At 37.8% G+C, this 13,902-nt stretch overlaps 1 protein-coding gene across 4 annotated transcripts in view; it reads left to right on the forward strand.

Annotated features, from left to right (window-relative positions):
• Window positions 1-13,902, forward strand: part of PPP4R1 (protein phosphatase 4 regulatory subunit 1) — a 76,685-nt gene that overhangs the window by 23,853 nt on the left and 38,930 nt on the right. For all 4 annotated transcript variants that reach the window (XM_058277359.2, XM_058277361.1, XM_058277360.1 and 1 more), the window contains 6 exons: window positions 471-613; window positions 1,110-1,256; window positions 5,141-5,248; window positions 5,392-5,457; window positions 6,479-6,637; window positions 12,278-12,408. In XM_058277359.2, coding sequence (XP_058133342.1) covers window positions 471-613; window positions 1,110-1,256; window positions 5,141-5,248; window positions 5,392-5,457; window positions 6,479-6,637; window positions 12,278-12,408 — 754 coding nt within the window. The remainder of the gene's footprint in view (window positions 1-470; window positions 614-1,109; window positions 1,257-5,140; window positions 5,249-5,391; window positions 5,458-6,478; window positions 6,638-12,277; window positions 12,409-13,902) is intronic.

The raw sequence follows: 13,902 nt of genomic DNA on the forward strand, positions 1-13,902 counted from the left end.
AACTTCATTTCTTTTTATGGCTGAATAATATTCCATTGTATGGATAAACCACATATTGCTTATACATTCATCTGTGGATGGGCACTTGGGTTGTTTCTACCTTTTGGCTATTGTGAGGAGATTCTTAAATAGTAGAAAATGTACAGTTAAAACCATATCATAGTATCTGTGAATATCAGATATTTCATTCCCTCCACAGTGTGGTACCATTCATTCATTTTGAGAAATGAATGCATACTAGGTGCTGCTATGAATAATAGAAGCTTGGGGCCGGGAAGTAAGTCCTCCTGTCTCCCCTGGGGTTCACCTGTGATTATGAAAAGGATTGCAGAGTTAGAAATCAGTTTTGCAAGTCTTCTTTATGCTTAGGATGAAAGTCCAGAGCCTTCCTACATAGTCTGAAACCTAGGCTAAGGTTTTGTTTTCATGGGAGAAGAATTTGTTGGCTCACATTTCTATTTTCTTAATAGAACCCACTGTGAGAGCAGAGCTGATGGAACAGGTGCCTCATATTGCATTGTTTTGTCAAGAAAACCGGCCTTCAATCCCATATGCTTTTTCCAAATACCTCCTACCTATTGTGGTTCGGTATCTCGCAGATCAGAATAATCAGGTAAGAATTCCATTTGCATGTTCTCACAGAAAAGCTATGTAGTGTAATGTATGGAAAATGGCCTGGCTTAAGTGGTCTTATTTGAATGTTTTTTCTTTTTGACTTTATTATTCTGTGTTTCAAAGATGGTGATTTTTTAAAATATTAGACAAGCTATGTTGTGAGCTGCAAACCTAGTAGGTTTTATTAATGCCATTTTAGACGGTGCCTCAGAACTTGGTACCCTGAGAAGCAGCCCTCAAAATGTGTGTTCTTTGTTAGATGTCTTTTATAAGATTGACTTTTATGTTCTACTTCATCTGTTATAACACAGTTTTACCAAGTTCTGTCTTTGCAATAGTTGAAGAAAATAGCTATAACACTTTATTTCAAAGGTTTTGCCAGTTATGAATCTCTTTAAGTAGAGATGCGGGTGTCTTTGCATTTGTAAAAATCAAGTGATAGAGTTTTGTTGTATCATGTATATACTTTGTTTTTACTGTTATTTTTTTCCTAGGTGAGAAAAACAAGTCAGGCAGCTTTGCTGGCTTTGTTAGAGCAGGAGCTAATTGAGCGATTTGATGTGGAAACCAAAGTATGCCCAGTCCTCATAGAGCTAACTGCTCCAGATAGCAATGATGACGTGAAAACCGAAGCTGTGGCTGTAAGTAGTGTGTAACCTTTCAGTTTAGGTAAAACATGATTGTTTTGACTAATAGTAGCTATTCTTGGGTGTTACCATGAAGCTATCAAAGTAGCCACAAATCACTAAATTTGAAATATAATGCAGGGCTAGAAAGGAATAGGGAGGCTTACAAAGGAACGCAGTCTCCTGGGCTCTGAGAACATAAGATACACAACAAAAAAAGTAAGTAATGTAAATATATTATTAAGTCAAACTGGAAAAAAACAGGGAAATAACCAGTACAGGTTTAAAAAAGACCTGTGCTGAATGAAAAAAACATTTGAACCCCCTTAGTGTGTTCTTGGGTACTTTTCTAGGTACTTTGTAAATACAGTGGAAACAGAAAATAGTAATACCCAGCTTTTTGCCCTTTACATTATGATCTTTGGGTTGGGATAGTCAGGTAAATAATTTTACTATGATGTATGATATACATGATGATTTTTAGAAGACTATATAGACTTGTTAAGTCTTGATGCACATTAAGTCAAGTATAATAGTTTTCTGTTATCTGACATGGTAAGGAAATATTACGGTTACCTAATAGTCATCATAAGTAGGGCATAAATTAGAATGTACTTCACAGTTATGGTTCCTGAATTCAGATTGTAAGATTTCTGATAGTAAATTAGAAAAGTGATAAATCTTAAAATTTATTTGGATCTGTTTAGATAGTGAAAGTTCAAATAGTGAGTTATACTTTTAACCATGTGCTTAAAAAGCATTTAAATCCCAAATATTTTAAGTTCATCTTTATTGATAGAAAAAAATTCCATGAAAATCTGTAGTGCTTCTGGATCGCTGGGAGTGGTGTGAAGTAGGTGATGGCTCCAGTTTCTTTCACTGAGGAACTCTTTGATGCCATTATTTTAATTTTGGGTACTTGTAAATCAGGTAATAAATATAGATACCAGTGTTTCAGTAATATTTTTTATTGAGGGGAAATTCAGATAACATAAAATTACCATTTTAAAGTGTACAGTTCACTGGCATTTTGTGTATTCACGATGTTCTGAAACTACCACCTCTATCTCATTCCAAAACTTAGATGCTTTTTTAATTTGCGTAGTTCCTCAATAAATTATATAGGTTTGGCATAACTATTAGTTTATGTTGAACAGTTTAACTTGCTTTTATATTTTTGATAGGATTTAAAATTAGTAAAACATGGTAATAAAATATTATATTCAGAGCTAGTAGGAAATCCATGATTCTGTTACAGTTGGTTTATGTTTATTTTGTCATTGTTTTTCATTTCCTGGATCCCAGTTATTCTCTATCTTGGGAATAATTCTAATAAATTTGGTTATACTACCTCAGTGATAAGGTTAAATTTTGGATCTTTAGCTGGGGTTTGGAGATCCTTTAAAACAGTATAGAGTCAAAAAACCAAAAGTGGCTTTGGGACTTAAGAGACATTAGTGCTATTTACATAAGTTTTGAAGGTGCTGGGACTTTGACAGAAATTATGTTGAAGCTATAGATCAATTTGGGGAAAATTGCCATCTCAATAATATTGAGTCTTCTAGTCTATGGACATGGCAGATCTCTCCATTTTCTTGGGTCTTGATTTCTCTCATCAGTGTTTTGTAATTTTCATCAGAGCTCACATTTATTTGGTTAGATTTATGTCTTAAGTTTTCTTGGTTTGTAATGCTGTTGTAAGTGATACTTTTATTAAAAAGTATGAGTTTCTAGTTCATTGATAATATATAGAAATACAGTTTTGTATTCTAATTTGAATCCTGCAAGCTTCTTTCTTTCTTTTTTTTTTTTTTTTTTTAAGATTTATTTATTTATTTAATTCCCCCCCCTCCCCTGGTTGTCTGTTCTCTGTGTCTATTTGCTGCGTCTTGTTTCTTTGTCTGCTTCCGTTGTTGTCAGCGGCACAGGAAGTGTGGGCGGCGCCATTCCTGGGCAGGCTGCACTTTCTTTCGTGCTGGGCGGCTCTCCTTACGGGTGGCACTCCTTGCGTGTGGGGCTCCCCTACACCCCCCCTGCGTGGGGCGGCACTCCTTGCGCGCATCAGCACTGCGCATGGGCCAGCTCCACATGAGTCAAGGAGGCCCGGGGTTTGAACCGCGGACCTCCCATGTGGTAGACAGATGCCCTATCCACTGAGCCAAGTCTGTTTCCCAGAATCCTGGGAGCTTCTTAAACTCACTTATATGTTGTAGTAGCTCTTGTAGAAAAACCCTTGTAATTTTCTATGCAGATTATTATGCCAATAATGTAGAAAGTTTTACTTATTTCTTTCCAATCTGTATATGCCTTTTACTTCTTTGTCTTGTATTTGCATGGGCTAGGAGTAGATAAAATAGGTAAATGATGGCAGACCATCAAATTTCTTTCTTTTTATTAACACAGGGGAGTTTATTTAAATAACTTAGGGCTGGTGAAGTCATGGAACCCGAGGCTTTGCAAAGCGAGTACATGGTTCTGATATGCATGCATATCAGTTAACATGGTACTTTGTGAGGCAAAGACTGTCTATAAATACAGATATTCCTTTCATGTGGGGAATTTCCCCATTGTGGTTTCAATATCTCACCAGTTGATATAAAAAATTAGGTGGGAATTTTGGGGGGAGTTTCTCAGAAGCCGCACACAATACGCGAAGTCCAGCAGATGACATACAAAGGCCAGAAATGTAGAGATATTGTTAAAAGTTTAGGTGTAATATCTGTACAGTATGTATTTTACTGTTTAATAACATAAATGAACAGCTACACAGTTTTTTTTTTTCCCATAAAATTAAATTTGTAAAAACTGTGGTTCTGTGCACTGGTTTGGGGATGCCAAGTGTATTTACAGCAATCTCATGACCTCTCATGGTGATCTTGCAGTGATCTTTGCATCTCAAGTTATATTTTATGTCATTGAAACACCATAAATTCTGTTGAGATCATGGGTTCGAAGCGTAGTGTGCTTGTGGTTCAGAAAGTGCTCCAAAGAAGTGATGAACTTGAAAAAGTAGACTTGTTAGGTATACTTCCTTCAGGCAAAATGGCTGCTGTGATAGGCTGCCAAATGGTGTTAATGAGTCCACCATAAGGCACATCAGAAAGAAGGGAGTCCACAAAGCCCTTGCTGCAGCTACACCAAAGTATTTGCATAAACATGAGATCCGCATCTCTCTCATGTAGAAAGTGCAGCATTCTTTTAGGTGCAGGATTGTCACTAAAAAAGACATTCCAGTAGACTCTGGCCTCACAGAAGAAAAGGCTAAGTACCTTATATGATTCCTTAAAGGAAAATAAAGGGGAAATGTCTACCCCTATGGATTTTCCGGCCAGCAAAAGCTGGTTGAAAATTTTAAAAAAGGTTTAGCCTACCCAAAATTTTTTACATGAATTTTCCTGATCATGGGGATGCTGCATCCCCCAACCGCTGCACTGTGGAAGGGATTACTATAGGATATACATATGGTCTTTTTTTAATAATACAGATACACTAAAGTTAGATCCTTCTTACAGATAACCTTTCCCTTTGAATACTCACTGCTTTTTTTTTTCCCCTAAGGGGGAAATGTAAATTTTTTCCCTTTTTTTATAGTTACTAGGCAAAATGAGTTAAATGTTAAGGTTGAAACTATTATATAAACGTGAAATTTTGGGGATTTTCTGTGGGTTTGCAATGCACTTAGTAGTTATTGGATGATTTTGTTTAAGCAGTTAATATCTATTTTCTGTTTCCTACTTGGGTAAATAAGGTGGCATTAACAATCTTCTCTGGATGTTTTTCTGTGAGGTATGTAGTATAATGGTGCCATACTGCAGTTTCTATTTCTTTAAATTACGTATATTTTGTAGATTATGAATCTTAACTGAAAAAATCTTGTGTTTCATTCTTATTTATTTTAGATAATGTGCAAAATGGCGCCAATGGTTGGGAAGGACATTACAGAGCGTCTCATACTCCCCCGGTTTTGTGAGATGTGCTGTGATTGCAGAATGTTTCATGTTCGGAAGGTATTTTTTATAGTGATTTGTTTTTCTGTTTGAGAATACCTGGTTCTAGTGGTTAATGGACTGATAAGTGAAATTTCAAAGATTATTTTTAAAGAACTTTATATGTAGTATTTTGAAATGTCAGTGAGGTTTTTTTTTGTCAGGTCTGTGCAGCCAATTTTGGAGACATTTGCAGTGTAGTTGGCCAACAAGCTACCGAGGAAATGTTGGTAAGTACTTCAGATATTAAGGAGTAAGCAGTGCATTGCAAAGTCGTCTATCAAGTTTGAAAAGCATACATTCACCCCCAGATTTTATTAGTACAATCCATGAATGTATGTCAACCACAAAGATAATATGAGGTCCAGTTTAGGAGTTTAAATTTCTGTTATCTGAGCATGTGAATGGTATCTTGGTAAGGTCAGTTTGTTTAAAAGGCAGGTAAGTTTAAGAACCATTTGATCTGCTAAACTCTCCCCACCTTTCTCTCTCTTTTTGTAAAGATTTATGTATTTATCTTACCTCCCCCTCATTGCTTGCATCTTCTGTTCTCTGTGTCATCTTCTCTTTAGGAGGCACCAGGAACTGAACCTCCCATGTGGGACAGAGGCACTCAGTCACCTGAGTCACCTCAGCTCCCTGGTTTGTTGTGTCTCTCATTGTCTTTCCTCTTTGTATCTCTTTTGTTGTGTCAGCTCGTTGTGCCCACCCACTATGCCAGCTTGCCTTCTCCAGGAGGCAATGGGAACTGAACCTGGGACTTCCCATGTGGTAGGTGGAAGCCCAGTCACTTGAGTCACATCTGCTTCCCTCTTTTTACCTCTCTTAAATCAATTCTTAGGTATTGAATGGAATCGTTAATTTTATTGAAATTCTCACAGTATTTCGGTGACATAGTAGATTCTTATAGCTGTTTATTTTCAAGTGGTTACTATGTGGGACATATATGCTTGATGTACAAATTAATACACTTGAATTTCTGAAACTGTTATGCAGAAAAATTATTAAGTTCACATTCAAGCTCTTGGGTATAACATTTAAGCTATAGCTATTTGTTGAATTATTTTCTTTTGCATAGTCAATTGTGTTATGAATTAGATGTGATTTATATAAAAACTGAGCATTGGTACTAAAAGGAGTTTTACTTTTTAAGGAAATGCAATATCTTCAAACACTATAAAAGCAGAAAATGAAATACTACTGAAACCTTTTCTGTCTGCTTACTTACAAAACTCTGTCTGTCTTGCACAGCTGCCCAGGTTTTTCCAGCTTTGTTCTGATAACGTGTGGGGTGTCCGGAAGGCTTGTGCTGAATGCTTCATGGCAGTGTCATGTGCAACATGTCAAGAAATCCGACGGACTAAATTGTCAGCACTGTTTATTAATCTGATCAGTGATCCTTCACGTTGGGTAGGGTGTTGTTTAATTAATTCTGTAAAATAAAACATGGGAGTGTTTTTGACTACATAATTTAAGAAATAATTTATAGTATGAGATTTGTTATTGATACTTTCCGGAGTAGACAGCAGAAAGATACTGTATTAACAGATTGTATTTTTTAAAGTGGGCAAAGTTTCTTTACAAATACAAATCATGTTCATTTTCATTTCTTGATATGATTTATTACATTAATTGATTTTTGCATCTTAGAGCTTATGTCCTTAGGATAAACCCCACTTGGTAATGGTGTGTTCCTTTTTTCTATGTTGCTGGATTCTGTTTGCTAGAACCTTGTTGAGTTTTGCCTCCATGTTCCTGAGAGTTACTGGTCTGTAGTTTTCTTCTGTCTTTGACAAGTTTCTCTTTATTCTGTATTTGATATGCCATTGTCTTACTTTCCTTTACTTCTTTAATGCTGATTTGAAATCTTTTTCTGTTAAATCCAACATCTGGTAACACTTAGGCTGATTCTATTGTCTGCTTTTTTTTAGGTGTATAGGTTATGTTTTCCTGTTTCTTTGGAGGCCTTGTAATTTTTTTTGTTGGAAACAGACATTTTAGGTAATACATTGTAGCATCTCTGATTGCTCCCTCCCCTTTAGGGGCTAATTTTTATTTGCTTGGTTTTTTGTTGTTGTTGTTCAGTGACTGCCTAGATTATTTTTGTGAAGCCTGTTTATCCCCACAATGTTAAATATGTGACGTGCTCCTCAGGAAGTTCAGCTTTGAGTCACCCTGGGATGGCAGTGGCACTCTCCCAGCTCTCTTCCTCTTTTTCCCTGACCAAGCTCAGCTGTTAAACTCCCCGAATTGCTTTAATTGCTGCCCTTTTGCTTTATTGTTTTCAACAGTGCCCTGGGGCATAAATTCCTCTATAGACTAATCCAATCAAATGTGGCTCCTTCTGGGGAACAATTTCTATGGTCAGTGTTTGTACTGGCCCCAGGAGGTCTCTTCCCAGTTTATTCCCTGGTCTCTTCCTGTATACTAGCTAGTCTGCAGTCTAGGTCGTATGTTCATTAGGTACAGGAGTTTCCTCCCAATGGCCTTTCACCACCACCCCTTGAGACCACCCTGAGATTTGAACTTACTGAGATTTGAACTTCTTCATGATCCTTTGGGAAGCCATTAAATGCTGTTTTATGGTCTGCTTCTCTCTCCAGGCATAAATCTCTGAGCCTAGGCTCTTGAGCTAGGGGTGAGACAAAGGCAGGCCTCTCTCTTGGGTTATACTCCTGCTCTAGGTGCTAGCCCTTGGTAGAGGGGTGGAACTGGCAGCTTGAGGTTCTCTCACTTTGCCTCTCCTGGTGTGGAACAACCTTTTCCTGTGCCGGGACAGGAACTTTTGGGGTCCCCAGTATTCTCAGTGAACTTCGTCCAAGGTAGCGCCTTAGTTCCACAAGTGGGGGCTGGGTGGGAGAAGGAGTCCCCACCTCTTCACCAGGTTCCCTGGGACTTAGCATTAACGGGTAGCTCGGGGCAGGTGAGAAACACTGCAGCTCTTTCCTCCTGTCTGGGAAGTAAGGAGAGGAAGCCCTGTGTCCTAGCCTGTAGCAATCTGAGTGGAGCCACTGCTTGTTAAGCTGCGACAGGGAGGGATCAAGGGGTGGTGGTGGGTCGCATACTGCAAGGGTACTTTTCTCCTAATTTTTGTAGATTTTCTTGAGTAGCTGTTTCTTTATTTGCTGTTTTCCCTTAGACCATTTCAGTGGTTGTTTTTCTGTAGGTTTACACGGTTTTCTCTGGGGAGTAAGTCAGCAGAGCTCCTCATGCTGCCTTGCCAGGAGCATATCTGAATATCAGTGTGCTCATTTTTTAAGAAACAAAGACTACACAGAGAGGGAAAGACCAGTTAAGCCTTGTTACTTTGTTAATGTTTTTTATAATACCTTGCATAAAAATCAACAGATTTTTGAAGTTATCATGTTGAAACTACATTTACTTTGCCACTGCATTTGACTTAAGAGTAATGCAATATTTTCTATTTGGGAATACATTTATATTAAAAATGAGGGAAACGGACTTTGGCCCAGTGGTTAGGGCGTCCGTCTACCACATGGGAGGTCCGCGGTTCGGGCCCCGGGCCTCCTTGACCCGTGTGGAGCTGGCCATGCGCAGTGCTGATGCGCGCAAGGAGTGCCGTGCCACGCAGGGGTGTCCCCCGCGTGGGGGAGCCCCACGCGCAAGGAGTGCGCCCATGAGGAGAGCCGCCCAGCGTGAAAAGAAAGTGCAGCCCGCCCAGGAATGGCGCCGCCCACACTTCCTGTGCCGCTAACGACAACAGAAGCGGACAAAGAAACAAAAGCAGACAAAGAAACAAGACGCAGCAAATAGATGCCAAGAACAGACAACCAGGGGAGGGGGTGAAATTAAATAAATAAATAAATCTTTAAAAAAAAAAAATGAAAGACTTCTTAAATAATTCTCAGTCATTTGAATTGTATCCCTCTAGGGAGTTTTTAATTTCTGTTATTGTGGTTATCTCTCTGGATATTCTCTTTGTGTTCTTTTATTGTTTTCCTGATTTCCTTTAGTTCTTTGTTCATGTTTTTCTTTAGCTATTTGACCTAAAGACAATTTTTTTAAAAAAAGACTTACTTCCTTTATTTTTATTTATTCCCCCTTTCCCCAAGATGGTTTGCTCCTCTGTCTGCTCATTGTTTGCTTGCCTTCTCCAGCAGGCACTGGGAACTAAACCCGGCATCACCCACCTGGGAGCGAATGCCCAGTGACCCTGAGGCACATGTGCTCCCTGTGGTCTGCAGTGTCTGCTGGCTTGTGGCCTCTGCTTCTTGCAGTGGGGATGAAGACCAGCTTGTTCAGCGGGAGGTGGTGTCTTGCTTGTCTCCTTTTTTAGGAGGCACTGGGACCTGAACCAGGGACCTCCCATGTGGTAGGCAGGCGCCCAAATGGTTGAGCCACATCCATTTCCCAAGACAGTTTTTTAAAGTCTTTGTCTAGTATGTCCCAGGTCTGTTTCTCCTCACTGATGGTTTCTAATGCTTTAATCTTCTCGCTTGCCTGTTCTTTCACTTCCTGTTTCTTTGTCTGATTTGGAATATTTTGTTGAAACCTGGACATTTCGGCATTTTAATGTGTCATTGCTAGAGTTTAGAGGCTGAGCTTATATTGAGCTTATAGCTAGCTAATATATTCCCTTGAATTCCAGGATCTAACAAAAAAATAAGTGAAAAGAGGAAAAACCCTCTCCCCGTTTTTCCATACTGACGTGAGTCCATACAGTGGATTTGGAGAATAGCTGTAGGCCAAAGTGTAGGGCCAGAGAGCTGGGGAAGGGGGTGCTTTCTATATACAGGGAGGCTCTTGGGCCACTGCCAGATGGATTGGGCCAGACCGACAAGCTCCCAGTGTGTGCATGAGGGTTATTCTGCCCCCTCCGTAACTGCCTCCAGAGATCTGCAGTGGGAACATTGCGTGCTTGATGCTGAGCTGATGGACTGGGAGGAGAGATGGCCAGGGAACCAGGAGATATCCTACCTTACTTTTAAGTAGCCTTTTTTTTTTAATTTGGCGCTCACGCTTTTACTGCAGTCCTTTATATTCTGGAGCTTTGAGATAGATGTTTCTGCTAGTTCTTGCTTATTGTTCAAAGCTTCTGTGTCTTGATTAATCTTGATACCCTTACGTGATCTCTCACCTCCACATTAAACTCTTCATCTTAATAGGTCGAAAGGGTAAACTAATCTCATGATTCAGATCAATTAAGTTTGCTGTGCTCTTTATTTGGTAAGAAAGTCTTAACAATATCCAGAGAAGAATAAAAAAGACTAATGGATGGATCCATCAGCCATTTGGGATCTAAACCCCCTCTTGATATAGAGGTGGAGGGGACATCACCATCCCAGGGTCCTCAGGATGGAGGAATAAAATATGGGTTAGAGTGGACTTACTGGTATTCTCCTATAGGACTATTGTGACTCTAATAATGGAAGAGATTTTATCATTGATATGGAGACAGTGGCCACGGTAGTTGCTGAAGGCAGGGAGAGGAAAAAGATGTGATGTGGGGGCATTTTTAGTACTTGGAGTTGTCCGAAATGATATTGCAGGGACAGATGCTGGACATTATATATCCTGCCACCATCCACTGAATGGACTGGAGGAGAGTGTAAACTACAATGTAAACTATAATCCATGTGGCACAGCAATGCTCCAAAATGTATTCAACAAATGCAGTGAATGTGCCACAGTGATGAAAGAGGTTGTTGATGTGGGAGGAGTGTGGGTGGGTGGGGTGTGGGGTATATGGAAACCTCTTAAATTTTTTAATGTAATATTTTTTGTGATCCATGTATCTTTTTAAAAAAACAATAAAAAATGACTATTAAAATAAGACTAAAAAGCAACTTTTTAGGGGAGTGGATGTGGCTCAAGCAATTGAGCACCTGCCTCCCACATGGTAAATCCTGGGTTCAGTTCCTGATGCCTCCTAAAGATGAGACAGTGCAGCCACCAGCACAATGTAGCAATCAGCAGATGGTGCAAGCTGCAGATGCTGTAACCAGCAGGGAGTAGAAGTGGCTCAAGAGTTCGGGTATTCACCTCCTACATCGGAGGCCCCAGATACAGTTCCTGGTGCCTCCTAAGGAAGACGAGTAAACAATGAGCAGACAGATGGGGGAGCCATCTTGGGGTGCTGGGAGTGGGAGTAAATAGATATAAATAAATATTTAAAAAGCAGCCTTTTATAAGTTTATAGAAGTAATATTTGTTGACTTTAAGGAGCGGATCTGTAAATTCACACTCATATTATTCTTTTTCCTTTTGTTCATATAGTTTTAACCTTTTATAGCTCATTGAATCATTTTGTATTTGCCTCTCCAAGCAGTTAAATAGCCAATAATAGACGTATTTCATATTTGTCTTTGAAAAGTTTACATAAAATATATCCACATAATCCCCATTTAAAAACTTTTATAAGTTAGTGTCATGCCCATTTTCTAGGAAAAGAATATTGAATCTTAGGGGAATTGGCTTGTGGCAAAATCAAGGTTTTATTAACATGCTAATGTCTTTCCTTCTGCTTCCTCCCATACAGCCTCTCCTTCTCAAGTATTTTGTTTTTTTAAAAAATTGTAGTTATATAAATGATACAGAAATAAACATAAAGTAAAATCCTGGTAATTGCTTTTCACCCCTGGTAAATAAAATATTCTTGCCAATAGCATATGCTTTCAGGTTTTTGTGAAATATATTTTAAGGCATTATTATATTTCTAATGTGTGTATATATAGTTCTGGTATATCTGTCTTATTCCATTGTGAAAAATTACAGTCTTTCCTACCTGAAAATATTTAATATATTTATCTTATTTGTTGACTTTTTATTGCCTTCTCTTTTTCTGTTGGTCAGTCTTGTTTTTTTTTCATTCTTTCTCTTCTTCTGATGCAACAGGATTTTCTAAGTAGGAAAGGTTTAAAGTTTAGAAAGAATTTTAAATCCTAACTTACAAATGTTTTATAATTCTGAACCTGGGTTTCCTTTAGAAAAGCTATATTTTAATTTTATTATATTTTGATATTTGAAAGGTAAATCATAATCCCTTCTGTTTGTTTTATTAGTGTCCTTTTTTGTCCTCCCCTCTGGTAGGTTCGCCAAGCAGCTTTTCAGTCTCTGGGGCCTTTCATATCTACATTTGCTAATCCATCGAGCTCAGGCCAGTATTTTAAAGAAGAAAGCAAAAGTTCAGAAGATAGCATGTCCATAGAAGACAAAAATAGGTATAATTTTTAAAACTTTACTTTGACATTTTACTGCTTGTGAGCAATTTTTCATTTCTATTTTATAATTGCTCCTTTTGGAGAGTTTACAACTTCTCCTGAGTATAAAAACTGGTACATATTTTTGTAGAGTTTTATCAACTAGATTAGTTTGTTACATGTCTCCTAGGTTAGTTACATAATAAATGAGAAGATGTGTGTAACACACTTAGCTTGATGCTTGGCACAGAGAAAATTACATAAATGATAGGTGTGATAATTTTGTAATAAGTTCCTTAATAATTTATTTACCTAGTAAATAGCTTATTTAAAATATATAGGGTAATGATTGTTCAGTTTAAAGTTTGCTGCTTTTAAAATTTATTTTTAAGTAATAAAACCTAAATGTTTTAGTATTTCTATAGTCCATTTCTGACTATTTTTTTCTCTTTCAGTCAATTAATTTAATTGTGGATCTCAGATTGTTTGTCTACAGAATGATTATTGTAGTCTCTCAATTGAGGGGGAAAATATTTTAATATTAAAAGATCACCAAATTAGTATGTTCATTAATAGAATATCAATTTTAAATGTATTAATCTAATAGGGCAAGCAAATTTTTTAAGTTGAAAGAGGACCACCCTGATTTTTATTTTTAAAATTTTTCTGCATTAAAAATTCAATTTGAATTCTAGTTTTAAAATTTTATTATAAAATTTGTTTGTGAAAAAAAAGATTCACAGCTCATTTAGCACATGGGAAACGTGCACAAACTTTTACGGTTACGCACTTGGAGTAACAGTACATGGTTTTGAAGCAGTCCCTGCTGTAATGCTTGCATTGCCGTAGTATCTTGTCCCTCCCTTATCATGATGCTAATGGAAATTTTCTTCTATAGGTCTTGATACTGTGATATTTGCTTTCTTGGTGTTTTGATTTGGCAGTTCTTCCTTTCTTCTCTGCTGCCTTGTTTTACCTTTTTGCCTGTCCTCCTACTGTCCTGCTGAATAGCCAAACAAATCTGAGGTACTGTTTTTTGTAAAGGAAGAAAAATCATTCTAAACCTGTCTTCCTAGCAAGCAAAGCCTGTCACTTCTTTGGAAAACAGCTGCTTCAAGGAGATTGATAGAAATGATCATGGGGACAATGTTATGTTTTTCATTTTTGAAGTCAGCATGCCTTTTTACATTTATTTAAGTATTTACTGCAGACTATTATATAACTTATTTATTTTTAAATCTTGAAAGTGTAAATGTAAATTTATAGAGAATTACATAGGACAATTCTATAAAGCCCAGATAGTAAATATTTTTGACTTATCGTCAGAAAGTCTGTTACAACCACTCAACTCTGCCATGGTAGTGTGAAAGTAACCATAGACAGTACATAATGAATTGTCTTGGCTGTGTTCTAGTAAAACTTTATTGACAAAACGAGCCCACTGGGTTGTCCTGGGCTATAGTTTGCTGACTGTAGTATAGGACAATATTGGAAGAGTTATTTAAAGATACTTAT

The sequence above is a fragment of the Dasypus novemcinctus genome, chromosome 16, assembly GCF_030445035.2.
Source record: "Dasypus novemcinctus isolate mDasNov1 chromosome 16, mDasNov1.1.hap2, whole genome shotgun sequence".
Lineage (NCBI taxonomy): Eukaryota > Metazoa > Chordata > Mammalia > Cingulata > Dasypodidae > Dasypus > Dasypus novemcinctus.